Source organism: Ambystoma mexicanum, chromosome 1q, assembly GCF_040938575.1.
Source record: "Ambystoma mexicanum isolate Mex_15411 chromosome 1q, UKY_AmexF1_1, whole genome shotgun sequence".
Taxonomy (NCBI): Eukaryota; Metazoa; Chordata; class Amphibia; order Caudata; family Ambystomatidae; genus Ambystoma; species Ambystoma mexicanum.
This window is the reverse complement of record NC_090922.1, coordinates 1523660215-1523688112: the sequence shown is the minus strand read 5'-3', so window position 1 is coordinate 1523688112 and position 27898 is coordinate 1523660215. Positions and strand designations below refer to the sequence as shown.

The window sequence follows — 27898 nt, the reverse complement described above, 5'->3', positions numbered from 1 at the left end:
TTGAACACATGTCTCCCAGCCAAAATAGAAGAGCACTCCATCAGCCGGCCCCCAATAACCTTCATGCACCAGTGTAGCGCTTCGTTATGTACCTTCTGTTATGAAGCAGAGCGGTGTTCTAGCTGTCGTCTCACGTAGTCATCCGCACACTGCTGTGAACGTAAATTGTATCAGTGCGCGGCCTGCTTCCCGTCGATTATACAAAGTAGCAGTAGTTCTGTCTGACAGCGCTTCGCGTGTGGTTACATCTGCGGCCATGTAGAATGCTCAATGCACGTTTGGGGCTTCACCGTCGTTGAGTATCTACTGCACGTGGCTACTGTCCTTTGTGAAGATCGCTCCGCCGCACACAGTCCAGTGATCTATATTACTTGTGCGGAACAAGGAGCGTACATATGCAGGCGGCGGGGAGCCATGCGAACGCCAGTTGCATCTGGTTGGGGCCGCGCAAATGCTAAATGCCGGTCCTCAGCATTTCATACGCGCGACTGCTGTATCCGTGATCCAAATCCACTCGCCGCTCCGAATTCCCAAACAATGACTTAATATCCGCGTGAGCGACCGCTGCTCACAATGTCAAAGGTGAGCCGTGCGACCGACGGAGCTCTGCACGACCCCCAAAGGCCAGAATTCTTCTTTACGCCCAGCAGCTCGCGTCTACACTGCCGCGGCTGCGATCGCTTTGTTGTCCTCCATCTTAGCTACTTTGTTTCCGTGCCGCCGTATTTTTCAAAGTCAATTACCTTCCCGGTAATGCACACGATTCACTTGCTTTTCGTAGTTATTGCAGGGCACCCGTTCACACGCCTGTGCTTTCATTCCTGAGGCATATAAATCGTTTTTCAAGCGTAGTTTCCCGGATCAATGTCGGATCCACAGGAGCTGCTCAGCAAGGCACGTCCTACACCATGGCTAGATAGCCACGCCCCCAGTTGGGACCATATGTTTTTAAATGGGACGGACCATCCCACAATTTCACGTTCGCGCGATGGCTCCTCGCGTAGTTTGTAATGAGGCATGTCTTCTTCCCATTAGTGAACCGCTGGATATTCCATGTGACCACGGTGAGTGTTTTGTTGGAGAGGGCATCAGCCCCTCAGTGCTAAGTTAAGTCAAGTGGCAACTAGGACTGTGAATAGAGAGAGCTAGTTTGTCAGTAAGGGTATATTCTGAACATAGTGGACATATAGTGGAATCACAAGGTGCAAATAATTTCAATGACATGGAAGAGAGTACCCCCCACCCCCCCATAAAATCCAATAGTACATTTCGTACAATAATCAATGCCCTTAGAACTGGGACTTCCCCCCCCTCCTGCCTCCCACGCCAGAAACCCCAATCTACCGGCTAAAACATCCCACCCCCACCCAAAAACCCTATATCAAACACACCAAGCAAGAAAGCCGTGCCGCTGGGCATAGGGGGTGCTGGCGGCTGCTCCTTTTGTCCGGAGGCTATACCATATCCCCTGAAGAAGAATCAATTGCCATATTACCCCTTCATCTTCATCAAGAAAACTGAAACGGACAAAGATACGGCCCTGTGAGGGCCCCAAACCATACAAGATAATGAAACATTACACCCAGCGCCCAGATCAGGGGAAACCCCGGGGGATTCATCTGGACCCAGAATTTCCATAGCAAATTTCTCTGCCACATCTGAGGAAGTGAAGAACAGAGTTTTGTCATCGTGCACCACCCTGAGCTTTGCGGGGTACAGCATTGCATAGCGCACAGCCTTTTTCCTTAGAATGGTCTTAGCGTTTTGAAAACGGTTTCCTTTGGTCCTGGACTTGCTGACTGAAGTCCGGAAATAAACGTATCGTTGCAGAACCCCATCTCAGAGTTTTCTTCTCTCTCGCCGCCCTCAGCAGCATGTCCCGGTCTCGGTAGTTGAAAATGCGGGCGATGATGGCCCTCTCTGGGACACCCGAAATGATACCATGAAATGATAAGTGACCGACGGATTGTCGAGTATCTCCATCAATAGCTTTTCAACAAACTGTTCCATATTGTCTATCTGGGTGGATTCTGCCATCCCCGTAATCCTTATGTTGTTCCGCCTAGATCTTCCTTCAAGATCTTCGTTCTTGGCCATGACTTTCCGCACCGTTAGTTGGAGGGCGGCAACCGCATGCTGGAGCGACGCAATTTTGTCCTCGCCATCCCCAATTCTATGTTCCACTTCGGACATTCTGCTACACAGCTTGTCAATCTGGACTGCAGATATGCCCACCTTGCAAGATAAAGCGTACGTTTTTGCACTGTCTGTACTCCCCTTCAGCGCTAACAGGGTTTGATTAAGAGCCCCAATGTCAATCTGAGAGGAGCCTGAGCTCGGCTCCTGCTGTGGTGGGTCACGTCCAGCCTAGCAAATTGCTCCATTCTAGGTTGCTTTTTCTGGTTACCCATGCCATGCAGACACCACAAGGAATATGCTAGCGTTTAAGTGTCAACTTTAAGGTGAGGAACCGTGGGGTATATTAATATGTCTGCTCTGGATGAATCCCTGCCACCCCTGGCTCAGTCCTCACCCCTGTTGCGCTCCAGAAGTAGGCACTGAAGTCAAGTGAGAGGGCCGCCGAGGGGCGATATCGGGCCATCCAGGGGACCCGGGAGGGCGTGAGCGGCCACAACTGGTCCGTAGCGCCCCGCTCTGCCTGACGGGCCCATCACTCAGACCAGGCCTCCACATGGTGCCCCCAACCAGGCGCCGGCACCAGGGAGGGCAGAATCAGAACAGGATGGCGGTCACCTCCCTGGTGCCACCACAGGAGTGGGCTCCAGCAGCATCCGCGGGGCAGATACCCCTCCAGGGCCCCCAGAGTGCAGGCCTGGGCTCCAATGAGGCTCCTCCCCCGACTCACCGCCAATGTCGGGGGCACTGTACCTGAAGAGTGTCCCAAGAGCTGAGTCAACCAAGTGCCGCAACAGAGATCCACCCACCGGCCCCTCCAGCCCGGAATGCAGAAGAAAGGAGGTCCTCCAGTAGGGGCCCAGAGGCAGATCCGCCGGCCACAACACCTGTGAAGAGGCAGTGAAGAAGGGTCATGATATTGGGCCGGCCCTCCGCAGAACCTGGCTAGAGGTATGAGTTCGGGCAAGGATGGACGCGGCCCCAGGCCCGCAAAACCCAGAACCGAGACGCTTCGGCGCCGAGAGGCCCCAGGCCACCAGGGCAAAGTTCTAGAAGCAGGTAGGTATCCGCATCCAGGAGCGTCCCAACAAGAGGGGGGACACAGCTGCCAGCGAAATTGCTGTTTCATGCCAAATCCTCCTCCCCGGACCTCATCCAGCACTCCAGAGTACCTCGCCAACGTACTCCTCCAAGCGGCAAGTTCCAGCGTTCCAAAGGAGGGACCGACGGCGCTCTGCTGCCCGGAGCCTCCCAGATCCGAATGCATGGCAGACGACACAGCGAGGCCGGGGCAGGGGATGCTAGCCTATGCAGGATCCACATTCAGCCCAGGTGCCACATGTGAAAGCCGGTGCAGAACCCGGGTAGGCGTGGGGTCGGGCCTGCCTAACGGCGTCCAGGAGCCAGCAGCAGTGCATAGGTCCACGCCGCAGCCGGTAGCACAGGGGGGGGGGATGGGCTGCACATCAAGGATCACAGGGCCCGATGGCCCAGAGCACCCGTGCCTGAATGTGGGAACCACTGGACCTACGGAGCCGTCACCACTCCCGATGACACAAGGTACCTTCCGCCGCAGCTTAGACACAGGAACGTGGCTGGGTGCAGCGATTAGAGAGCTTCATTCTGTCCGTATATCGTAGCCTCTACCAGAGCGCCTTCAGGCTACGGCCATCTTGCGCACTGCATCGCAGCATCCCCCTGCGTTTATTACCTGTTTAAGTAAACCTGTTGGGCCTTCGAGTGTTAGGAAACAACAAGGAATAGGGGTCAGCACCTGGAAGAGGGGGGCCCAGGGATGAATCCTCACCCTAAGAAGAGTCACGAAATGAACTTTCATTTTGTTGAAGGAACTTTTGTTTTACTATTTGAAATATGTCCGGCCTTCGGAGGCAAGAGACTTTCGAGAGAAAAAGAGACTTGGCCAGATAGGCTCCTGATAAACTAGAACAGAACTGTCCACTCGTGCTGGGAAAGCCCAAGTGCGTGCTGTGCTCCAAGATTCCACCATACCCTGTGCTGAAGCTCAAAACGTGGGGAAGGGAGACCCAAGCTACCGCATCTTGACATATTTGTGGACACTTCTTTCTTTTCTTGAAAACTATCCCACACTCTTTTTGTATTAGTTGTAAGGTTTGGCAATAGGTTTCTTAGTATCATCCCTTTTTATTTTGAAATGACGCCACTAGGACTGCCTTATTTTCATTTGATTTTCAACGCTTGCGCCCATCTTAGATTTAGGTTTAGATTAGGCGTTTTTCCAACCTGCATACAGTTTAATAAACACGCTTGAACAGTGATCACGTGTCTGTCTTTACTGTTGCCACCATGAGTTCCTTACAATAGTGAGGAAAAGGAGAGGTGCTCAGCGTGTGGAAAGAAGGGAGAAACCCCAGTGTTGGGCAGTGAGGAGGAATGCAAGAGTGGGGAATGTTGGAAAAAAGTGTGGTGTGAGGAGTGGAGCCCCAAGAGTGGGGAAGAGACTGAGAGGGCCCCAACCTGGGAGCACGAAAGACAAAAGCAGAGAGAAGAAGACTGAGCATAACATAGATTCACAAGAGAAGCAAAGAAGCCTGACTGAAGTCCCTTGAGGACACATTAGGACGACATGAACATGACATACCTGGAAGTGTAAACATAGGCGAGGGCCTACGGTAAAGAGACGCAGGGTTGGAGGTCTGAAGCTAGCTGCCTACCCTTTCTATGTTTTGTTATTTTCTTTTGAGAAAGAGGGAAAGCAGGTATGTCTGTATGTATGTATGTATGTATGTATGTATTGCATTATATGCCCAAACCCTTTGGTGTCACAGCGTAGTTACAAACAGTTTGGCATAGTTCAGTAAACTTACATTTCACTAACATTACATTCAGTGGCAATTATTACAGATATAAAAATATTTTACACTCAAATAGCAATGCCTTAGGTAGCAACTATTAAACATTAGGATCATGATTTACTCCAGATATCTAAGTGGTGCGGGTGGGCAGGCTAGTGGTGGAGGGTGCAGACAGCCCTTGCCTAGTATTTGTTAAATAACCAGGTTTTTAGGGCTTTTTTGGAACCTTGTTGGGAGGATTCACTTCTGATGAGTAATGGGAGCTTATTCCAGGTTTCAGGAGCCATTATTGGGAAGCTGCTACCCCCGGCTCTAGCATATTTGTATCGAGGGACTGCCAGGTAGGCATGTTTGTTGGACCTGAGCATTCTCGCTGACTTGTTCATGGAAACAGTATTATTGAGATAAGTGGGTGCTTATTTGCGATGCACTTATGAGTGATGCAAAGGGCTTTGAATAGGATTCTTGCTTTTATGGAAAGCCAATAGGCTTCCCTGCTGATGGCAGAGAGGTGGTCGGATTTTCTTTTTAGTCCTAGTACTGCTCGCAGCGCTTTTATTTGCAAAAGTTGCATTTTTTGCAAGTTGGTGGTTGAGGTACCTAGTAGTAGGACTTTACAGTAATCCAACTTAGATACGTTGAGAGCCCGGGAAAGAGTGATGCAGTTCTGTGCTGATAGGAATTGCCAGCTAATAGCTATCAGTTTTGCTGTGTAAGATGTAGATGATGATAGAGCGTTTATGTGCGTGGACATTGTTAGATTGGTGTCTAGCTATACGCCTGGCATTTTAACCTGTTTTAGGACTGGAATGAGGGTGCTGTCAATGTTGATGGCTGAATGGTCTGCGTGCAGGGTATTGATTCTTACTGGTGAGCCTACAATGAGAATCCCTGTCTTCTCATTGTTGAGGCAGAGGCTATTAAGTGCCATCCAGTTTTGGATCATAGCGTAGATTTTGTTGATCATGATTGCGTCCTGTTCGTAATTCCCTGTGATGGGGATAAGTATTTGCGTGTTGTCAGGGAAGTTCGTGTAGATGACACCCATGGCATCCAATGCAGCAAATTGCAGCTTTGTATAGGCGTTGTATAACGTGGGAGACATGCAGGAACCTTGCGGGACTCCTATGGGTACTAGGATGGGGTCTGCAGCTTCTTTCCCAATGGAGACCCAGGATATCGGCTAGGAAGGATTTAACCCATGTTGTGGCTTCATTTAAGAAATGGAATTCTTTTGCTAGGGTGGCACAGTGTTGGTCATGATCGACAAGTCAAAAGCTGCCGACAGATCTAATAACCAGAGGATACACAGTTTGCCGGCATCTCTTATGGTGTCCATCTGGATTTTGAGATCCAGAAGCGCTGTTTCTGTGCTGCGGTTAGGCCGAAAGCCTGATTGCCGTTCTCCTAGGAGGTTTCAGAAGGAAGGGGACTGTCACATCTGGGAAGGTTTTTTTAGGAGTATAGGTATAGGATTCTGGACCGAGGACTGCATTAATGTTTAGACATCTTGACATGCTGATGATCACCCTTCTACCTGTTCCTGTCATGGAGCAGGGCTTAGACTTGTAGGTTTAGGGAAAGATTAGTCCTTTTAATATTGAGGTGGTTATAAAAATCACAGAAATCATGCCTCTTTCTCTGTTAGTGGAGTTTTCCTAAAGTCCACTTGAGGTAAGACTTCATAAAACTATCGATTGGCATACAGGTCCCCAACTCAAGCCTGTACTAGCCAAAGAATCTTGGTCGAATGGCAGAGCAGCCAGGCTTATCTTAGGAGGAAGATGTGAGCGATAGGTAAGTACGCTGAAACCAGTAAGTGCAATAGTCCAAAGAAATACTTATACTTAATTGTATATTTGAATCTAAGGTTTTATTATATTTACAGAAGGAATTAAGATAAATACTTAATTCACTTAACCAACATACAGAGGAATTCTTAGTACTTTTCAAAGGGCATTACTTCAATGGTAGTTGCTCGCAGTACAATTGTTATTGTTTGTCACTAGTGACAGCTCTACCATATTATCTGTACTACCGCGCACTCGCATTACTTCACAGATATACAGTAATTGTATTTACAACGCAACACCACATAGGAGGAAGTCTGTTAAGAAGGAAAAAGGTTAGTTAATCACACAGCAGCAGAGTTTAACATTCTAGAGGCACTTTTCAGGCTAACTAATGCTTTAAAAGTCCAATTCCTAACTATACGGAAATGTCAGTGTAGGAGTGCATCCAAAGTCTTGAGGTAGCAGAACAGCAAAAGTTACTTTGTCTCTACGATAAGTTGATTAACAATATAACACAATGAGGAGGACCCTGCGAAAGGACTCCCTAAAGGGACACAAACTGGCAAGCATGGGTCAGAGGTAGAGTGGACACCCTGGACACCTCTTTACTCACGCCAGTCACTCTGGAGCGACTTTTCGGTTGAAGGTAAGTTATACCTTTCACCCCACAGTATCTTAAGTTAGAAGAAATTGTCACAGCTGGATTCTCCTCTGTGCAGCAGCAACCGACTCGTTCTCCTGACTACTTGGTCTGGAGACGAAAGGAAGGACTCAGGATGGGATGTCTCAGCTTCAATCTCGAGAGGACTCTTGACATGGATTTCTTCCGTCGTCTTAGTTGGTCTGCGGTTTTGGTGCCTTTTTCTCAGCACCAGCAAAGGACGATATTCACCCGGTCGACCTTCTTTGCTTCTGAAGTCCTGCACCCTGGTGAGGGGACTTGGATGAGTGCGATCGCGCCTCTGGAGGTCCAACTGGATCTCACCAAAGTTCTAGACGGATTCGGCCTCGCAACGATATTGCACTATAAATGGGTCAGAGGTCTCTTGGTATTCGCGGTCTGCAGATCTGGAAAGGCACTGCACCTCGGGAGATGGCTCAATTTGTACTTCGTCTCGGGGCTGGTGGGTGCCACCAGCCAAAGGAAAGGCGTTGTCCTCTTCGGAGCCCCTCTGTCGAGTAGAAAACAGGTTTAGGAAGCAGTGGTCTCTTCACAGTGATTGGAAGGGTCTGCAGGTGTCTCTGTACATCTTCAGCTTCGGTTCTTTGGTTCCAATGTTCGGCATGCCTTTCACCTCAGGAACTTGACCTTTTTGTTCAGTTTTCCCACACACTCCTTTGCATACTTTCTCAGCATTTTACAGAAAGGGGTGGGGAGCCATCCAATCAGGTCACCCAGCCCTCCCGCCCCATGGGAAATGGTTCCATTCAGGCACTCTGGCAGACAAAATGGCAGGGGAGTGAAAAACTCCTTCCACACGTCCTGCCTGCACAGACATACTGGAGCCTGGGCGGGGACAACACACGCGCACACGAACACGCACGCACACACACACACGAACATAGGTGACCTTATCGTGCACAACCGAGACTGTGAATACAGTCTCTGCTAAAAATTAGCACAGTAGTTTGTACAACACGTCGACTGCCACCAGCCATAACTATAGGGTTGTCTATGTGACTTAAAAAGTCACGGGCGCAGAGAGAGGAGGATTCTAAGTACCTGTGGTGTGTGAAAAAGAAGTCTCAAATCCCACTAGAACAAGTTTTGGCAAAGCCAGTATGCTGGTAGAAGTTGTAGAACATAAGCACCTTTTGAAGTTAACAGGTAAGTAGAAAATGTAGCAGTCCTCTCTCAACCCAATCATATTAGGGTTTACCCTGGGGAGGGTCACTGGCTTGAACTTCACCGATCACATCCAGGCAAGAGAATGTTGAGGAATTGGCTTTATTCCCTTTAAGGGTGGAGAAGGAGGAGACTGACACACATGTGGCATTGTGATTGTTTAAAACTTTTATTAGTCAAGAACATAAAGAGAACCTAACTTTCCCTATCTGTAAGATGGGTTTCCCTGCCTCAACTAAAATACGAAGCATTTGGTTAGCATGTCTGTGTAAAGCAATAGTCCATTGTCGTGTCTGTCAAAAGGCCTACTTTTGCCCCCACATTAAACTAAACTAAAGATAAAGTACACTTTCTTGGGCCAGAATAATGACTCCCTTCTTTTGCACTGGGGATAAAGATTTTACGTCCAAGTGTTGGTTTATTCTTAGAGAGAATGGTTCCCTTTCCCAGAGCAGAATTCTTCCTCCAGCAAAAAGGGCAAAGTATCAAAAGTATTTACAGTTCTGGCTACCAGATGAATGACTCCCTGCTGGTATGTGGATTTTATAGTTTAACCAGGAATGACATTCTCTTTCCCTGGTCTTTCTTGGTTGCCAGGATAATGCATCCTTTCTCCTGGTTTCTTGTTTCAGGGTTTAACAACGCCAGATGGAGTGCCTCCCTTCCCCTGGTCTTTCTTCCACTTACTTTACCACAGTTCACAACACCAGGGGGAATAACTCCCTTCCCCTGGCTTCTCTTATGATTTCTTTTGGTTACCTGGTTCACTCTCCTGCCAGGTTCACCCGTATAGAAGTGGATTTCTCTGGCTCTCCTCTTGTGGATGAGGGTCCCAGACATGGGTGTGCTGTCTCAGGGTTTACCTCTTTTCCCCGGCTCTCTCCGGTAGGTCTGGGCTTCTCTTGGCTTCGGACTTCCCCTTGTTTCTGTTATTCTCTGGCAGGCTGTGGCATCTCCACTATATATAGCTTCTCTCTGTGTGCACATCTGCACTTGTGTGCACCGTCCAGGCTCCTTGTACACCTGGACTTTTGGCTAGCCAGCTCTTGTTCTCAGGCGGGCTGCGGCGGCTCCGCAGAATGTACTTTCTCTCGGCTAGCATCCCTGGACCTTCGACTTGAATGTAATTTACATATGCCTTGGGTGTCACTTTGGGGTTTGGTGCATAGAACACAGGTCTCTGTGGCCCTGAATTGCATTTGCTCCTCCTTTGGACGTTTATGCTATCATGCCCATATCTTCTGTGGAGGCCTAAATCATTGCCTTTTTGTGGTGTCTTTTGCAGTGTCCCAACACAAGCTGTTCAATGAGCACTTGGTGTCTGCCAGCAGTAACCCTGCGCTGGCAATGAGGCGGAAGAAGCATACAGAGAAGGAAGTTCACGCAGACCTTGTGAGCGTGGTGTCGGTCCGTCTGCGGGAAGGCTACTGTATACGTGATATTTCCATCTCTAAAGGTGAGTGTCATCACATTTCACACCTAATTTTACAAGCTGCATATTTAACTTATCCCATCCCATCGCATTAACACGTGCCTCCACATTGGGTTCAGTAGAGCAAATGAGAAGTCAGCATGGACTCATTGCCATCATTAATTGCAAAGGGTTTGGGAATGTTGTATGAACTGCTTGCTTGTTCTGTGTTATCTCTTGAAGTCCATGTTCAGCAGGTGGCCTGTTATAAATGAGTTCCTCTTTTGCCTCACTTGGTGACATGTAACTTTGCTGTTAATTTTTTAGAATAGTAGACACCATTCAAAGGTAAGTAAGAACTTGGCAGTTACTTTTCAGAATGACGAGATGCAATTCAAAGGTGAGTAATAACTTTGTAACCCTTTGTTTCCAGTCCTTATCACAGAAACAACATCAACACAATGCAAGTTACTTGGCAATCCTTTCACAGAACTTAGGCTGTAAGAGTCCTTTCCTATGTAGTTCTGGGTCTCTTTCAGGGTCAGATTGAAGTTCAAAAAGGCAGACACAAGCTTTATAAAAGTCCAGAATTTCTGTGGAAATCTTCTGCAGCAGATGGGTAACAGTTTTTTTTGGGTAAAAGCGTTCAGGGACTTCGTAAAAGGCTCCCTGAATGTGCACCAGCGTTGGGCCTGGGTGAACGTGTATGAGTGAACTCCCAAATGTACAGATCACCACGCTAGCCATTCCGGAGCAGCACAAAAGCTTTGGGTAAGTATTACATAGCTCATCAGTGAAGATGAAGATGCAGGCGGACCCCTCAGGACCCGGTTACTGGATTCATGGTCTTCAGATGAAAGAAAGGACGCTGGAAGGAATTTTGCAGCAGCAGTCATGTGGAAAGGTTCTTTGTTGTTTCTCGTAGGTCTGTGGTTTCAGCACCTTTTCCAGCACACCAGGAGAAGGATTGTCGCCTGAACGATTTCCCTCACTTACTCGGTCCAGCACTTGGTTGACAGGATTTCAAGAAGTGGAATCTTCCCTCTGGAAGTCCAGAAGGAGTCTACCACAATTTCAGAGAGATTTGTTCTTCGCCATTTATCCAGGAACCCAGCCAATCAGCACTCATGCTACATTCAAGCTTTCAGGGGTGGCTGTCCTGAACCTCTTAGTTGGAACTGGTTCGAGGAAGGAATGCCTGAAGACAAAGGACTGCAGAGTTTGACTCGTCCCTCAATTCCTGTCTTCACAGACACTTTGGAGACACAGTAGTCTTCACAAAACATTCCTGCCAAAGACAAATGCCAAAGCAAAAACAAAGAGGTGATAGCTGGAAGGTTTAGACTGAATCTTAACCATTGGCATTGCTCGGGGCAACCCTCCAGGCCATCGTTCTTCGCCTGCCAAGCCATTACAGAAGGGGAAAGACCATATGCAAATCAGGCTTGACCCCACCCCAAAAGGGGCAGTCCAGCCCGAACTGCTAGGTCACATCCCTTCTGCACGAGACCACAAGCATCACCAAACAAGTTTCGCCCTTGTTGGGGCTCATCAGTGAGGAGTAGCTTGGGTCTCTAGGCCCAGCAGGCACGGGACCCACGTCTGGGCATACCCGTCCCACTCGGGGTGACAAAGCAAAAAAAAAGAGGTGATAGCTGGAAGGTTTAGACTGAATCTTAACCACTGGCATTGCTCGGGGCAAATGCCAAACCAGGAAGCCCCTCCACGAGCATGGCAGTAGGACCAAGAAAGGACAAGCTTACAAGAAATGGCAAAAAAAAGAATCCAGCACCCGTTTCGGTCAATGGTGACCCTTCTGTGCTTTAACACAGCTGCGGGTAACAATTACGCAAACGTCGGGAGAACGCGTCCACTGCTACCAGCTATACAGCACACATGTATGCTTGTCAATGTAACAGAAATGTTACAGGAGCAGTGAGAACGTGAATACAGTGTAACGCATCAGCATTTCAAATAGGTGGTGTGTGCTGATCTCACAATATATAACTATAGGTATTTTATTCCCTAATGGCAGATTCACTATATGTACTAAGCGGTAACTTGAAGGGGTAAATAACCCAATTAAGAGCAAAAAGGTGAAGAGGAAGTGCCAAGCACGATTCGCACTCCTGCTGCCCATTTTGAAGTAACAGGAACTTTCACGCCGAAATATGTGACGTATAATGAACAAATAAACCAGTAGAGAGCCCCAGTGGGGCTCTGTCCACTACCTTTCAGAAGACAGCACCTATTGAAGTACTGACACCTAAGAAAACCTGGACAGTAAGGTACCCATTGAGAAAACCATATTGACAAGTGCGACAGAATGACGATCGTCAGAATGTAATACCCAAAGAAGCTAAGAAGATACTGAAGGAAGACGAATGATGACATCATAAGAACCCGGACTGACTCGCATTTAGAAGATATCACGACCTGAGAATGTTGACAAATGAGACGAAACACCATGGACAAGTGACATCCTAAGCTTAAAGTGGAACAATTGCTGTCAAGATGTCAGAAACTTGTGCCATATGCACGATGGAGATAGTTTAAATGTGTACATATGCAAAGTAACTGCAAGAAGCACAGAAATTGTGAGGCTTGCTTATGCTTAGTAGTAAAATGGATTGCGGCAAGAGCCACCTGTACTTATAGCTACCTCAAGAAAGCACTTCCACTACGCACAAGAGCAGAATCAACCAAAGGTTACCAAAGTTCTCAAGAAGAGAGTTTCACAGCAAACAAATCGAGGATTAAAGACAGAGAAACTCAGACTAAGATAACCATACAAGCCAAGGTCGTATTGTCTGAAATAGGCCAACAATGGATACAATTAAAGAGAAGAAGATAAGCCACAGATGGCAGACCACTGGCAGAATTAAATCAAATATACGTAATTGCATGAAGGAAAGGCCGATTTCACGGTGTCGGAATCACGTGACCAGACAAGCAGGAAGGGATGAAAATTTCACACCTACGCATGGACATTTGCCATGCCCAGACGCCTTAACTTTCCCAGGCCAAGAAGCAGACTCGAGGCCAAAATACAAAGAAATAATTGACACATGACCACCTAGGTAAGGATTGATTGTAACAATAATTGATGGGAAGCTGGGGTGCATACCAACTCCCTGCACCTGGCCGGCTATTCTGCACGCTGCTAAGCGCAAGTGGAAAAGTATGAGTGGGGTTGATGCCAACCCAATCATAGTGGACCGTGTAATCTAGGGGCCTATAGTTAGTAGAACCAATGAAAAGTCCCATAACGCCAACCATGTGAAACTCGATGCCGGCAGAGGCTCACAATGGCCACACCATCCTCCAGTTTTGAAAAACACTAAAAACATGGCTATTTGAACAATACCTGCTGGCTGAATACAAATCCTTCTCTTCCGCCACCAAGAGTGTTGCGCTACTGTATAAAATGCCAAGACCAATTCTGGCTCTGCTGTTTTTTTCTTTTCTAATACTGTTCTTACCTTTTGTAGGTGATTCCTTTTGCACAATGTCTTTATAATGCATGTATATTTACGTGTGTGTGTCTTTGTGTTTGTTTTCGTTTTCTCTCTCTACTGTATATGGGCCAGCTCCTGAAAGTGAAGCTAGTGTGCTTTGTCATGATCCTTTTAGAAGAGTGTGGATGAACTTGATGGAAACCCTGTATCCCTACAAAAAAAAATAGTTCTTTCTGAACCACTCCATAGAGAGCTTGAGGAACACCACCTAACATGACTGTTAGCTGTTGATGATTGAGCAGTAAATGCTGGTTGTCGGCAGTTTATTCAACCTTGCCCATGGACCATTGGTCTTGGGCTGTAACTGTGAGCAATTGGGCATTGGCTATTAGCATTGCAATGGGTGTTACCTACTGCTCTCACACCTTTGCTTCCTCTGCAGGCAGTGCTTTTCTGGATGTGAAACTGGTTCTTCTCTGGAAGCACAACATGCGCATTGAGTATTTGGCGGCTGCCCCATGGCCTCTCGACTCTTCCAAACGCACAACTCTAGTGGAAGTGACCATGGAGGGGAGCTATGACATCCTGCACGACATCAGCTGTACAATGAGGAAGCCGATAACAAGCCTGTACCGTACCTCAGTCATCCGACGCTTCTGGAACACACTGCAAAGGTGAGGGACCCGGGCTGCCTAGGATTTCACCACAATTGTCTGCCGATTTCATCTTCTTTCCTTACTCGAACCTCCCTCTGCATCTCTCCTCTTCCCCTTGCCATCGTTCCATCTTTTGCCATCTCGTCCTCTCCTTTAACCATGTCCTTTTGGTCAGTAGAGTAGGAGAGACGCACATTTTGGGTGGCACATGGGACAACTTGTGGACTTTGCAACAGACCTAACCCAATCCAAGGTGCCGTTGGGCAGGGTGCCAAATGGTTAAAATTGCTGTAAACATATGTTAGATTTATTTTAAGAAAGAACACAAAATAAGGGCCCTTTTAAAAACACAGTAACACTTCAAATAAGTTGTAGATTTCTCATCTATAACACGAAATTTAAAGGTGATGGTAAACGCATTTTCATCAAAACAGTTTGAAATCAAATATGTGTGTACTGCTAAACGAACTTTCAATCATTTCAAATCTTACAACAGTTGTTTTAAGGAAACAAAGTTCTATTAATCTCTTTCAATGCCTCAATGTTGGGGGTGCTTTGATATTGTTAGTGTTCAACGGACATGTTGGACGTACAGAATATTGTGTAGAGGGTCAAAATAATTGGTTGTCTTTTATGCAAAAAAAGGTAACAATATTTGAATGAGATTTCTCCAAAAGAGGGAAGGAAGTTCAGAGATGTGCTGCACTGTGTAACGCTTACCTCAGAAACTCTGCGGGAGCACTTCTCTGGAATTCTGTTTTGGCGCTATTCTCAGGGTGCGTAGTTAATCTATGCAGTCTGGTGATCTACAAAAAAAAACATTCTGTAATCCTTAGTATACTAGTCTAATGCACCCGTTCAGGAATTATCTCTCATACCCATCGGGAGGCGTTACCTGTAGTTTGTTTTTTGGGAGCTCTCCATCCTGCTTCTGCGCAGGGGCGCTAGTTCTGAAGAAGGGAAAATGAAATGCGATTTTCTGAGGGAAGGAAGGATGGCGGGTGTGCGTGACTAGTAAATAATGGGGATGCTAGGAATTGATAAGGAATTAGATACTATTGATAAGCTGTTCCTCTATATTGACGTGCATGAACACCTAGTCACATCTAATCCAACTATGAGAAGCAACTCAATCTGCGTGTGAACAATTGGACAGATAAATGGTTAACTGCAGAGATAAAGTAATATTTCTTTGTCACATTTAACGTGTGGTGTATGCTAGCTTGTGAAGAAGACTTTCCACAACCAACGACATGACTCTAGTAGTTTTGCTGACTGGAAGCAACTGTAACTTTTCCCCAGAATTGACAACTAACAACCTTGTCACCAAATCGTAACCCTACCTAGCATGTGTGGAAGGGCTGACTGACATGGGAACAGCTTATTACTGTAGTTACAAAACATGAAAACTCCGCTGACTGAAAAGGCACGCTAAAAAACAAGGGCGCAACAACATAACAGCCAATACTTGCGGTAACTGTCGCTTGACGAAAACAACACAGCTTCGAACTGCTGAAGGAGATTTGCAAATGTTCCGCTGACAGGAATGAGCGCGGTAATTGTATGAGGTAACCGTGAAGGCAACTTACTAGAATGTTGCCTGAAATCTAACACCAGGGAAATACTGTGGAAGTGACGGAAAATGTACTCTAACTACAGAGGGAAAACTATGGAACTATGACAGGAGATCATAAGAATGGGCTGAGGAAAACTGTGACGAGAACGGAGCCGCGGTAAGCGTACACTGCGAAGCAGATGACGCGAAGCACGGAGCAGGTGAGAGGAGGGACTTATATATGCAGTGAGTGTGAAGCACTAGACCGTGACGGTTACTTTCCATAGAACCCCTTAAGCCGCCATCTTAGGTGATGAGGAAGTGTCTTTCCCCCATAGCCCAAACATGGTTCTTTCCGTGTTACGGACCAAGCATGATAAGCCATGGTCCACGAATTCTTAGAGGCTAATCTAGGGGCATGACCCAAGCTCATGACACACTGCTGGGCTCCTTTAACATTGGGAGCAGGAGGGAGAAGCTGATGGTTGTCTCCAAAATCTATTTGGGGTTTAATTAAGTACCAAGGATGAGTATGCTCATCCTTTTTGCATAGACTTGCATAATAGCTTGGCACTTAAGGGGTTAACAATCAAATAATACGTGTTTTTAAAATATACCTTCTGGCGCTACAGCTACAAAAATATCTTTGGAGCCTTTTATTACTGACAATGCATTGGTGGAGAAAGCCCCACTGCCAGTGCCCTATATCAGTAAGGTGGCATCATTCCTTAGCATTGGCTTTCCAATGCTCGGTGAAGTTTAGAGTAATGGGGCCCCCGAGCACTAAGAGGGCACGACTGGTGGAATACATGGGGAGTGGGAGGAGATCAGGACAGACCCACCTGCATACAGAAGTAAGGTGGCATCATTCCTTTGCATTGGCTTTCCAATGCTCGGTGAAGTTTAGAGTAATGGGGCCCCCGAGCACTAAGAGGGCACGACTGGTGGAATACATGGGGAGTGGGAGGAGATCAGGACAGACCCACCTGCATACAGAATGGACATGGACACAAAACATTCGTAGGCAACATTAAAACTGTGGTTATTCGAAATACAAACCTCACCTATCCACAAAATATGTTGTGCTTCACGATATATACATTTCGTTTTCATACATACCTACTATATAACACACACATTGGTTATTTACACAGGTATAAACTTCCGTCAGAAAAAGAACTATATAAAATGTATACAAAATGACGAATCGGATCAACACGAAATTCAATCTAGACCAATCTGGCCCCATCTTCCTTCCTTAATGACTGCGCTGCCCTCCCTCATTCATCTCTCGTTCACCAACTCTTGGAGAAAAAGCCACGAGTAAAAATGACCAATTGTTTCATAGTCCGTGATGATCAGGAAAATGTGTTAATCTTTTGTGTTGTTCAGTACGCATTGCAGATTATTTCGCTGTTGTCTGTATTTCTACTAGATCCATGTTTTATTCATGTATATTGCACATGGCAACATTATTCAGTATTTTCTGAGACATGCGTGCATGTAGCAAGGTTTTTAGTCATTGCATACAATCATTTCCGAGCTTCTCCCTGGTTGTGGAAGAGTTGAATGGAAGAGATTGGAATATGGGAGTGTAGTAGAGTGAAAGAAGGAAGTGGACAGTGGGAGAGTGTTTGGTAATATTTTCATATTTATGATCAACCTTCCTGACCTGTGTAAACCCCAGAACGTTTTGCTTGGACTTGGTAACTATTTTTCATTGTCCCTAGGTGTAGAGGAATCCTGTTCGCCTCTCACTTAGTCTTTTACTCTTTTTTTTTGGTGACCGTTTTATGTCTTCCCATAGTATATGGTTGAAGTTATGTTATGTTAGTCAATTTATAGTACGCTGCCATGAACCCTGAGGTGTGAGGGTGCAGACTAGACAAACAGATAAAAAAAACGTCAAGTAATCAGATAATCAGGGGAGCCTAGGCCAGACAAAGAGGAGGATGAAGGAGATCAGCAGAAGAGCCAGGTTTTAAGGGCCTTCTTGAAAGGGATAATAGAGGGGAGCTGTGTCAGAGTCTGTGGAAGAGAGTTCCAGAGCTTAGGAGCCGCAATGTAGAAGGCCCCATTCTCAGCCTTCTAGAGTTTACAGCGTGGGATGGATAACAGGTTCTGGTTACTTGACCTAAGAGGCCTGTGGTTGGCTTTGTTAAGGATGTGAACTTGCAAATATTTAGGCATTCTGCGAAGTCTACATTTAAAGACTATCGTAAGTAGTCTGAATTTAAAGCCTGCCAGATAAGCAACCGGATAAGCAACCAGTGTAGGGTGAGACGGGCCGCTGAAACATGGTCACGACGGGCTAGTCCCAAGATTACACGGACTGCACCGTTCTGAACTACTTGAAGTCTGTTAGAATCAACTTTTCCCAGGCCAACAAGGTGGCTACTGCAGTAGTCAATCTTTGCACCGACTATGACTCTGGCAATGGTTTCAGCGTTTTCTTGCGATATGAAAGGTCTGACGTGAGCTAGCAGTTTCACATAATAGAAAGATGCAGCGACAACGCTATTCACTTGAGCTCTCGTATTAAGAGACTGATCCAGTATGACGCCTAGTAGTTTCCACTGAGCCTAGCCTGAATGATTTATTGATGCGGTCCAATTTGGAGAAATGGTTGGAGTTACCCACAATCGGCTCTGTTTTGCTTTTGTTAAGAGCAAGATTATTGGCCATCATCCAATTTTCAATTAGTGAAAACATTCTGTTTAGCTCTTGTTCGTCATCGGAGTGCACTCCGGAAAGTTGCTCTAATGCTTGTGTGTCATCAGCGTAGTTCGAGAAGGAAATCCCTTCCTCCTCGAGCATCTCAAAGAAGGGCGCTGTGTAATGTTGTAAAGACGGGGAGAGGTACTATACTATAGATTACTATAACATTTGGGCTTAGGCTGGGTTGCAACTTTGGGCTCCCCTGTTCATTTCTCTGTCATATACTTCGGTGGACTACAGTTCATCCACTTTACATTTTGTATCAGTGAGCCAGCATCCCCCACCTTATGTGGAGTGTTAGGGGGAAACAATGTGTACCCTTTCTTACTTACCAGGTAACATTTTGTTACAATTGTGAGTTTACATGACTGGCATGTGACAGTGGTTTTACCTTCGATTGTTAGTCTTTATTATTCGCAGGCTGTTAATTCAGCCTCGGTAATACACAGAAGGGCCACCATAAAATGCTAAAATGGCCACTTCCTGTGTGTTTGCTGTTTCGGACGTCTCACCCTGCCATTCTAGATAGGAACGACCTCAGTGGAAGTTTAGTCTTCGGCGGGAACCCTTTAGATCCCCGGCCCAAGCTCCAGAGTGTCTGAGAAGGCAGGAAGCGAGGGAGGGGTCCAATACTATGCAGCCTTTGTCTTTCACCTTGCCTGAAAGGAACCAACTCCCAGTGGGGGACGATGGGGGCTAGGGGCCTGGCTGTCCTGATTGACCAACCAGACTGCCCCTTGCTGTAAAATGCAGGGAGAGAATGCAGAAGTTGTGCTGTAGTTCCTGTTAAATACTCCAAACCTGGAAGCTGCTGACAAGTCGACCACTGGATCTGAAACCAAAGCGCAAAATGAAGAAACAGCTGCCATAGCGATTTCCAGCGACTGTAGAGCCAGCTGGGTAACCCGAGGCTGCTGTAACACATCCTTGCAATCGACCTGGGGACCCGAACGCAACGACTCCTACTCAGAGCCTGGTGAGATCCACTAGACTCAAGAAGACCTGCATTTTGAGCCATCGCATGGCATGCTGTGACCTTGCTAGGCTGCAATACCCCAATACCCTCAGACCTTGAGTCATTACATGGTGCATGGTCTTCTGAATTCCGAATTGCACTTAAACTTTGGTGGCATCCTTCTCGACTGCCAGGGACTTGATTTGAATCCTTGAAGTCCCCTCACCAGAATGCTGTGCCGGATTAGCTTTGAGAATCGGACCAGTGATATTCAGTCTTCTCTTGGCTCTGGAAAATGGCACCAAAACCACAGAACTGCATCCAGCCACGAAGAAACTCTTGCCTGCAGTCTTCCGTGTTGATCACTGCTCCATATTCCCTTCCAGTGTCCGGTCTTCAATTTTTACGACAAGGAATTCATCGGCCGGGTTTTTGGATGCAGATCCTGAAGACGTCTTGCTGCAAACTTGTCTTCTGTGCTGAGGTGCTGTGTTGGTATTACTTACCTTAAGCCTTTTGTGATTCCTATGAAGCTTTGGGAGTGATTCATGTGATTGGGAGTTTGCCCAGGCCCATTACTGTAATTCCTCTAGGGGTGTCTTCTCTGAAGTCTCTGCACTCTTAACTAACTCTAAAGTTAACTACTTACCTGTTTGAACAGCTTGCCTCAGGAAGTCTGACTGTGCCTATCCCGACCTGTTTGTTGGCCAGTAGAGAACTAGTGACCCCCTCTTGCCAATGGGAACACTCATGCTCCAACAATAGAGAAGGACTTTTTCCTAGAAAAGATAACAAGTGTGTAAAATATACATACTTATAAAAGAGGTGATTTTGTAACTGTCACTCTGAGAGATGAACATTTATAAAAGTTCTTACTTGCCTGTGAATGTGTTCTACCATTCTTAAACGTATATATAGAGTTACATTTACTTGACTGTGAATGTGTTCTACCATTCTTGAACAGTATATATAGTTACATTTACTTGCCTGTGATCGTGTTCTACCACTCTTAAAAGTATATATGGAGTTTCATTTACTTGCCTGTGAATTGGTTGCTCCTCTTCCATAAAATTAATGTTGTTGGCTTCACTTTACTATTTCTGTTGGGATATAAATGTATACGTTCACCAACTGGGTTTTGCTTCCCCTGAACTGCTTTATAGCCTGTCTAGAATAGGTCTGCAGAAGTTTTACTTAATAGAGCTGTGTGCCAATCTGAATAAGTGTACTGTGGGTTTAGCTGACCTTGGTCTGCCTGGTGCAATCCTAAAATAGTGTAAAAAGTTCTTGCTTACCTTAGTCTGTGTTCCACTGATCTGAAAAAGCAACTGTAATAGTTTATTACACCATGCAGTCTTACTCACCTAGTATAACTGAATGTTATCCTGTATGTAGTTAGGGTTTTACTAACCTTGGCCTGCCTTGTGCCATCCTAAATATGTTGGAAAGTTATTGCTTACCTCAATCTTTTTTCCACTGATCTGAAAGCCAACTGTAAAAGTGTATTACAAAATTAGGTCTTACTCCCCTGGAATAACTGAGGGTTATCCTGAATGTAGTTATAGGTTTATACTGTTCCATGAATTTGTGTTCCACTATTCAGAAAAGTATCCTGGTAACAGGGTTGGTTTAATAATTGGTTTCTCAAGCCGAGTGTCACTGCATGACTGACAGGGTCTTCTACCCTTCAATTACTGTAAGTAATGTAAAAAGTAACTTTCAGTTTTACTCCCCCTGAATAGGTGTATTCTATTCTATTCTAAATGTGTATGATTCTGTCTGACTTGCCTAGAAATACTGTTAGTTATTCTGAATAAGGTCTATGCTTTGTTCTGTGTACCTTCAGCACTGTGTTGTGTTTATGATTCTATGACAAAGTACTTACCCACCAAGGTTTACCTTGGCCTATTTGTTTTTATAGTAAACCTTTCTTTGTATAATACTTTGGGTGTTAGTATTTCTTTTGAACTATTTGTGTGCTACAGGTTCTTTGTACCTTCCTAGAGCCCTAGCTCCCTCCTAAAACTAGCCTGGCTGCTCTGTCTACGCTACCATGAACTCAGGTGGTACAGCCTTATACTAAGAGTGGAGATTTGTACTGTCTCCTTTGTATGGTCAGAGAAACTGTCCTAACAGGTTGAGGAGCATTGTAGAGCAAGCGAGGGGTACTACCACACCTGCTGTAACACTTTAGATGCCACTTAGAACAAGCACTGGTGAAGCCAGCCGTGTTGGCCCGTCTGTATGCATTTTATAGTCCTTTTCATAAATCTAGACACTGACATTTTCAGATATTTCCATCATAAGTCCAGAGCCAGAGAGTAGCACCGTTTGTAAGTGATTGGCATACTCTTGTCTGGTACTCACTCAATTACCAGCAATGCACCGGTTTCTTGCTCTGTTACTTTTCAATGCCTATGTACTCTCTATTGTTAGGCTATGCATAAGTAGCATAGCAGTAGCAGTCTCTGCGCTGCCCAATTAGGGGGCAGTGCCATATTCAATGATGTCATTAGCATAGCTGTGCAATATTCCATTATGCCCTCATTATGGACATTGATGGCAAGTTCATTAGGCCCATGTGGCTCAAAGGCCAGATACCAATATGAAAAGTTCTCATATGCAATGGCAGATTCATATATGTCGAGCTGCCACAGTAAGGCCACATTCCAATAACACAAGCTACCATTATGATCACCAGCACAGTAGGCACATATGTCAGTATGCCCAGTTAGCACTGCACAGACATGTTCTGTAAGGGACGGTATGTGTTTGTGTGTGGTGCAGTGGAATGTTTGTGTGGTGCTTGGTGCAGTGTGAGTGTGCAGTGCAGAGGCATCTTGTGCATTCTGGTGTAATATGTGTTCAGTGCAGTGCTGGAATGGTGGGTGTGTGTAGTGCAGTTGTGAGGGTGGAATGTTTGCAGTGCCTCGGGCGGTGATTGTGCAGTTGTATGTTGTCTGTACAGTACTGAGGCAGTGTGTAAATGCAGTGATGGGGCGTGTGTTTGCAGGTCAGTGCTGAGGTCATGTTAAAACAGTGCTAGAGTGTTGTGTGTGTGTAGTGCTGTGGCAGTATGTGTGTGAAGTGCTGTGGTAGTATGTGTGTGCTTTTCTGTTAACATTTTGAGGTGATGAGGGTCATTTTCGTGAACAGCCCAGTACTGGGGGCAATGTGTGCGGTGCAAGTTGTGTGTGGGAGCTGCAGGTCCGAGGCAGTGTGAGGAGCACTTTTGGGACTGTGGGCCTGCCTGCAGTGTGGCGTTGATGAGTACAGGGTGGAGGGAAGAGCGTGAAGAGCATGGTTGGGGTTGTCTCCATTCATGCAGTGTGGGGATGGTGCAAGTGTAGAGCACCGTAGTGCCTTTGTACACATGTGCAATGGGGGGATTGTTTGAGTACGCTGTGCTGGGTATTGTGGTGCAGTTGGGAGGTATTGTATTTTTATTTATATAGCAGGCCTAGCCCAGAGGCATGTGGGCACATTTCTTACGGTTACATATGTACAAAGTTACAAACCAAATAATTGTACATAAATTTGACAATTGCAAGAAAGAATTTACAGTTACATAGGTATGAATTTACAGGATAAAGCATAATAGAAGTACATATACAACAAGGAAACTAAGCTGGTGGAGGAAGTTAATCTTCATTAATGAGGAGCCAGGATTTGACAGCCTTTCGGAATTTGTGGTAGGAAGGTTCTAGTCTGATACTCTTGGGGGGGGGGTAAGGCATTCCAAGTTGGTTGCTAGTACTGGGAAGCTCCTGCCACCTGCCTTTTGGAGCTGGAACCTAGGTATTATGAGGCAGTTAGTGTGTGATGATATAGTCAGTCGGTCCGTAGAGTAATTATTGAACTTGTCACAGAGGTAAATGGGTGCTTGATTGTGCAAGCATTTGTAGGTAAGTGAAAGGGTTTTATATTTAATTCTTTGGTTGATTGAGAGCCTTCGAACACTCTTTCTCAGCTCTGAGATGTGAAGTTTTCTCGGAAAGTTGGTTGCTGATTTTGATAAATGTGCAATTTTCTTAGATTGTGTTTGTTAGTGCTTAAATATAAGGCATTGCAGTAGTCTAGTTTGGTTAGTACAAGGGCCCTGGCTAAGGTAATACAGTTGTCAGGAGTCAAAAATGGTCTGCAGGCGTTAATGAATTTGCAGGTGTATGTAGTGGTAGACACGCAGTGGCGCTGATTTGTCTTAGGGAGAGGGTCGAGTCGATGAACATGCTTAAGGTTTTGACATCATTCGAGACCTTAATGTTGTTGCCATCAATGATGAAACTGTTAACCTGATTGTCAAGCCTATTCAGTCTGGCTGGAGTTCCTACGAGGAGTAACTCAGTCCTGTCATTTAGGCAGAGTCTGTGTTGCACCATCCATGCTTGGTCAATGAGGTATATGTCATTGAGTCGTCTGGAGTCTGTTATGTAATTGCCTGTGATGGGGTTAAGGATATGGGTGTCGTCAGCCTAGTTTGTATAAGAGAGACCCATTTTGTCTAAGTTGTTGAATAGATGCTTTTCAAATATATTATAAAGCGTAGGGGAGACACACAAACCTTGTGGGACCCCACAGGTGACAGCAGCAGGTGTGGCGGATCTTGTTGGGGTAAACTCTAGTGGTTCTGTTGTTGAGCATTGACTAGATCCACGAGGTAGCGTCATTGGAGAAGTGGGCTTCCGAAGAGAGATGGCTGCAAAGGGCTTTGTGGTCCACAAGGTCAAATGCCGCTGATGGATCTAGTAACAGAAGGAGGGCAAGGTTGCCTTCATGTTTTATGGTTTCTATTTGGGTTACTAGATCTATCGGAGCTGTTTCAGTGCCATGCCTGGGACGGAAGCTCGATTGACGTAGCCCCAGTAAGTTTTTACTTTCCAAGTGATGCTGGATCTGCAGGTAGGCTGCTCTGTCGATAATTTTAAGAAGGAAGGGCACTGTGGTGATCGGTCTGTAATTGTTTGAGGTATTTGGATCGAGGGGAGGTTTCTTGAGTAGGGGCATGACCCAGGCGTCTTTAAGGTTCGTTGCTACTGTATTCGTTGTAAATGAGGCATTTATTAACAAAGTAATAAAGGGTGCAAGCTCCTTCGCAGTTTCTTTTATGATTGATTTTGGGCAGATATCACCCATGCATCTAGAAGGTTTTAGGCTTAAGATTATTTCCTCAACTTCCCTAATGCTGAGGGGGCAAATTTGAAAAGGTCGAATTGATCTGGTAGAGGAGATTGGGATGACGGATGTGGGCTGTTGGTGACTAGGCTAGTCTTTTTAGTCTCCATTTTCTTTTGTAGGAGCTCAATCTTATCTGAGAGCGCTTTCTGAATGTTAAGACACCAGGTGGTATCCTTGGAGCATGAGGTTGGTGGAGCTGTAGGTGATTCTAGCTCTCTGAGTATGTTGAATAATTCTTTAGTGTTGGATTTGGCCTTATGGATCCGGTCATTGTAAGGGTCGCATTTCGCTAGGAAGATCGCAGACTTGTAGGTTTTGTTGGGGGCGTGAAGGGCAGTTTTTTCTGTGTGGTTTCAGCTGTTCTTTTGTTTTTTCGCAGGGTTCTTCGGTGAGGGGTCAACCAAGTGTACATGCAGGGTTTGGCTTTTCGCTGTTTTTGTGGAGCAATCTTGTTGATGGCATCAAGTATAGTTGCATTATAGAGGCAACAAGGTCGGTAGGGTTGTCTATGCGCTCATTGGTAGTTGAGCAGTTCATAAGGGGTTGAAGAAGTGGGAGTAACCTATGAGCTGTTATATTTCTCATATTTCTGGATAGTTTAGGAGGAGCCAGTAATTTGTCAGGGTTAAGGTTGGTGCTCTTTTGTATAGTTAAGAGGGTGGCATGATGATCTGTCCAGGCGCAGGGCTGGTTAGATCGGATGTTAATATAGCAGTTAGAATCTGCTATCCAATCCAACTGTCTGCCTTTGTTGTGGGTGGGTTTTGCTAAGCACAAGGCGTTAGTGCTTGGTCTTTGGTCGGTCTATGTGCAGTCGCTGTCATGGGTTTAGGAACGTGTTGGCCTATGTCAGGTAGGAAGGTGGTGGGCTTAATTCTGTTGGTTGAAGCTGAATTCGGCGATACTATTGCTAATAGCTCGTGCATTGACATCTTTGGTGTCATAAAGTTCTAGGTTTAAGTTCCTAGAAGCAGGATTTATGAGCCAGGTTTGGAATTGTTTGTAAGGAGTAACAATAGGTCTTCCTTGAAGGAGGATATCGGGCCAGGTGGTCTGTAGACCAGGTGAGCAGTTCTGGTTTGAGTTGGCGATGGGGGTAGTTTGATGGTGAGGAGTTCTCCAGAGGGGAAAGTTTGAATAGGAACCTGCCTAAGGCATAGTGACGTTTTAGCGATGATGGCAACGCCACCCCCTTTAGCTGATATCCTATCTTGCCTGATAATAGTATACTGGTCTGGTATAGATAGTGATAGCAATGGACCAGATGTAGGTTGGAGCAGTGTCTCTGGATGTAACGCTCACCTGATTCCCGTAGAGGCGCCGGTCTTGACTGGGCGTATACCGTATCTTCAAAGGTGATGTGTAACACACGGCTGGCTCTTTGGGCTGGACCTCTGTGCACTGTATGTCTGACTCGAAGGGTAAGATGTCTGCAGATAGAAAATATGGGATTAAGGAACTGGGTTATTGAATGTCTCTCTCTTCTTCCCTTTCTCTTCTCCTGTAGAACCCCAAAGGTTAACGCTCACACCTTAGGTTTGTGAACGCCGTGCTCTCCATCTGCCTCGGGGCAGGGTGCTGTAACCAGTTTCTTCACTGGATAAGGGGAGCAGGCCTCTTGACTTCAGAGGACTGCTGTCCGTCGTTTACTGCACGAACGGTAAGTTTCGAGTAATTCTAATGTCTTTAAAGTCTTTAGTAATGATGTTTCTTGTTTTGCAGGGTTCCGGCGATGGCGGATTACGGGCTGAAGTGAGTTGAAGATGGAGCCCGTGTGATGAATAGAAGCGCCTGGAAGCACGTAAGTAAGCGCTTGTTGCCTGCTTCACGATGCGCTCTAACTGTCTTTTTATTTTGCAGGTACAAGTTCGGAGCGGCTGCAGGGTGCCGGAATACCCACTGGGTTAGATGTGGAAAGGAGTAATGGCTCGTGAGTATTCAAGTTCCCCAATGTCTTTAAACGCACCTTGTTTTGTCTTTCAGATGCGGGATGCAGCGCCGAAGGCCTCCGGAGCGTGCGAAGAGTTGGTAAGCTTTTGTCTTTCAGATGCCGGAATGCAGTGTGAAGACCTCCGGAGCGCACGAAGAGTAGGTAAGCCTTTGTCTTTCAGATGCCGGAATGCAGCGCGAGGCGTTGGTGACAGCCGATGGACCAGGTAAGTGAAGAGCTGTCACTGAAGACCGTAATGCTAACCTGTTCTTTCTTGTCTTTATAGGTGTTGCTGAAGACTGGATTCAGGATGGTAAGCCTTTTTCCTTAGGCCCAGGATCAGATGCAGAAGACACGATGAGCGTTCTGCTGCAGAGGATGCAGAATAACGCAAAGCAAGATTCATCCATCGGGTGTGGTTTAAATAGCCTCCTGTAGTGCTTAGGTGTCTCCTTCCACAGCCACGCCTAGGTAAGAAAAGAGTTCCTGCTTTCCAGAAGAGTTCCAGTGTTCTGAATCTAGGGAGTGGCTCCTGCCCCACCCAACAGGAAAAGTAGTTCCAAACAGAAGAGGATCAGAGGCTCAACTGGTAGGCAAGTAAGCAGCATGGTCTGCTGCAGGTAAGTCCACCCAAGCATTATGAGCCCGGCGCTTCCAGCGCTGGGACTGGGCATATTTATGAGCCTGGTGCCACTGGCGCCAGGACTGGGTCCAAAAGGTCCCAATTGGGACTGGTTGGCACTCGGAACCTGGGTTATGGATCTGCTTCCAAGGGAGTTGGGAAAACCCTGACCTTTTGGAAGCAGAGATCATGACACTGGAATAACTAGGAAGTCAAGGTCATTGTTGTCAAGCGCATGGGCTGTTAAAGACCTAGCATTGATAAGACCTCCTTTAAAAGTAGTGGTGTTATTCTCTGAGGGCAGTTTGGTACCCTTGCTGTTATTGTCAGGAGAGCTCATTTTTAGGGCTGAGTTGTTAGTGGTGCTGGTCTTTTTCTTGACAATTTCTGGTTTAGGCTTATGTTTGTGCAGGCTGATGGTTTCTAGGTGACCTCCTTTAGGGAGTCTGTAACCAAGTCTTCGTTTTCTATTTGCCGTTTGGCAAGGTAGGTTAGGTGTTGGTTTGAAAGCATATCATTTTATCCATTGGTCAGACGTTAGTGCTTGGTCTTTGGTCGGTCTATGTGCAGTCGCTGTCATGGGTCTAGTAACGTGTTGATCTATGTCAGGTAGGAAGGTGGTGGTCTTAATTCTGTCTAAGCATGGCAGCTTTATGGCCATAGCCAGGGAGCGTCTCCATTTAGTTTCTAGGTGAAAGGTATGCACTAGTTGAGTGGTCCTGGTGCAGTAGTGCTATAGACCGGGTCACCCATGGTCTTTGGAATACACACAATCAGGTTTGATAATGTACTAATAAAGGTTAACCAAC

At 46.2% G+C, this 27898-nt stretch overlaps 1 protein-coding gene across 8 annotated transcripts in view; it reads left to right on the top strand.

Annotated features, from left to right (window-relative positions):
- Positions 1 to 27898, top strand: part of SZT2 (SZT2 subunit of KICSTOR complex) — a 2035845-nt gene that overhangs the window by 192174 nt on the left and 1815773 nt on the right. For all 8 annotated transcript variants that reach the window (XM_069642429.1, XM_069642432.1, XM_069642427.1 and 5 more), the window contains exons 9-10: positions 9895 to 10065; positions 13921 to 14152. In XM_069642429.1, the coding sequence (XP_069498530.1) occupies positions 9895 to 10065; positions 13921 to 14152 (403 nt within the window). The remainder of the gene's footprint in view (positions 1 to 9894; positions 10066 to 13920; positions 14153 to 27898) is intronic.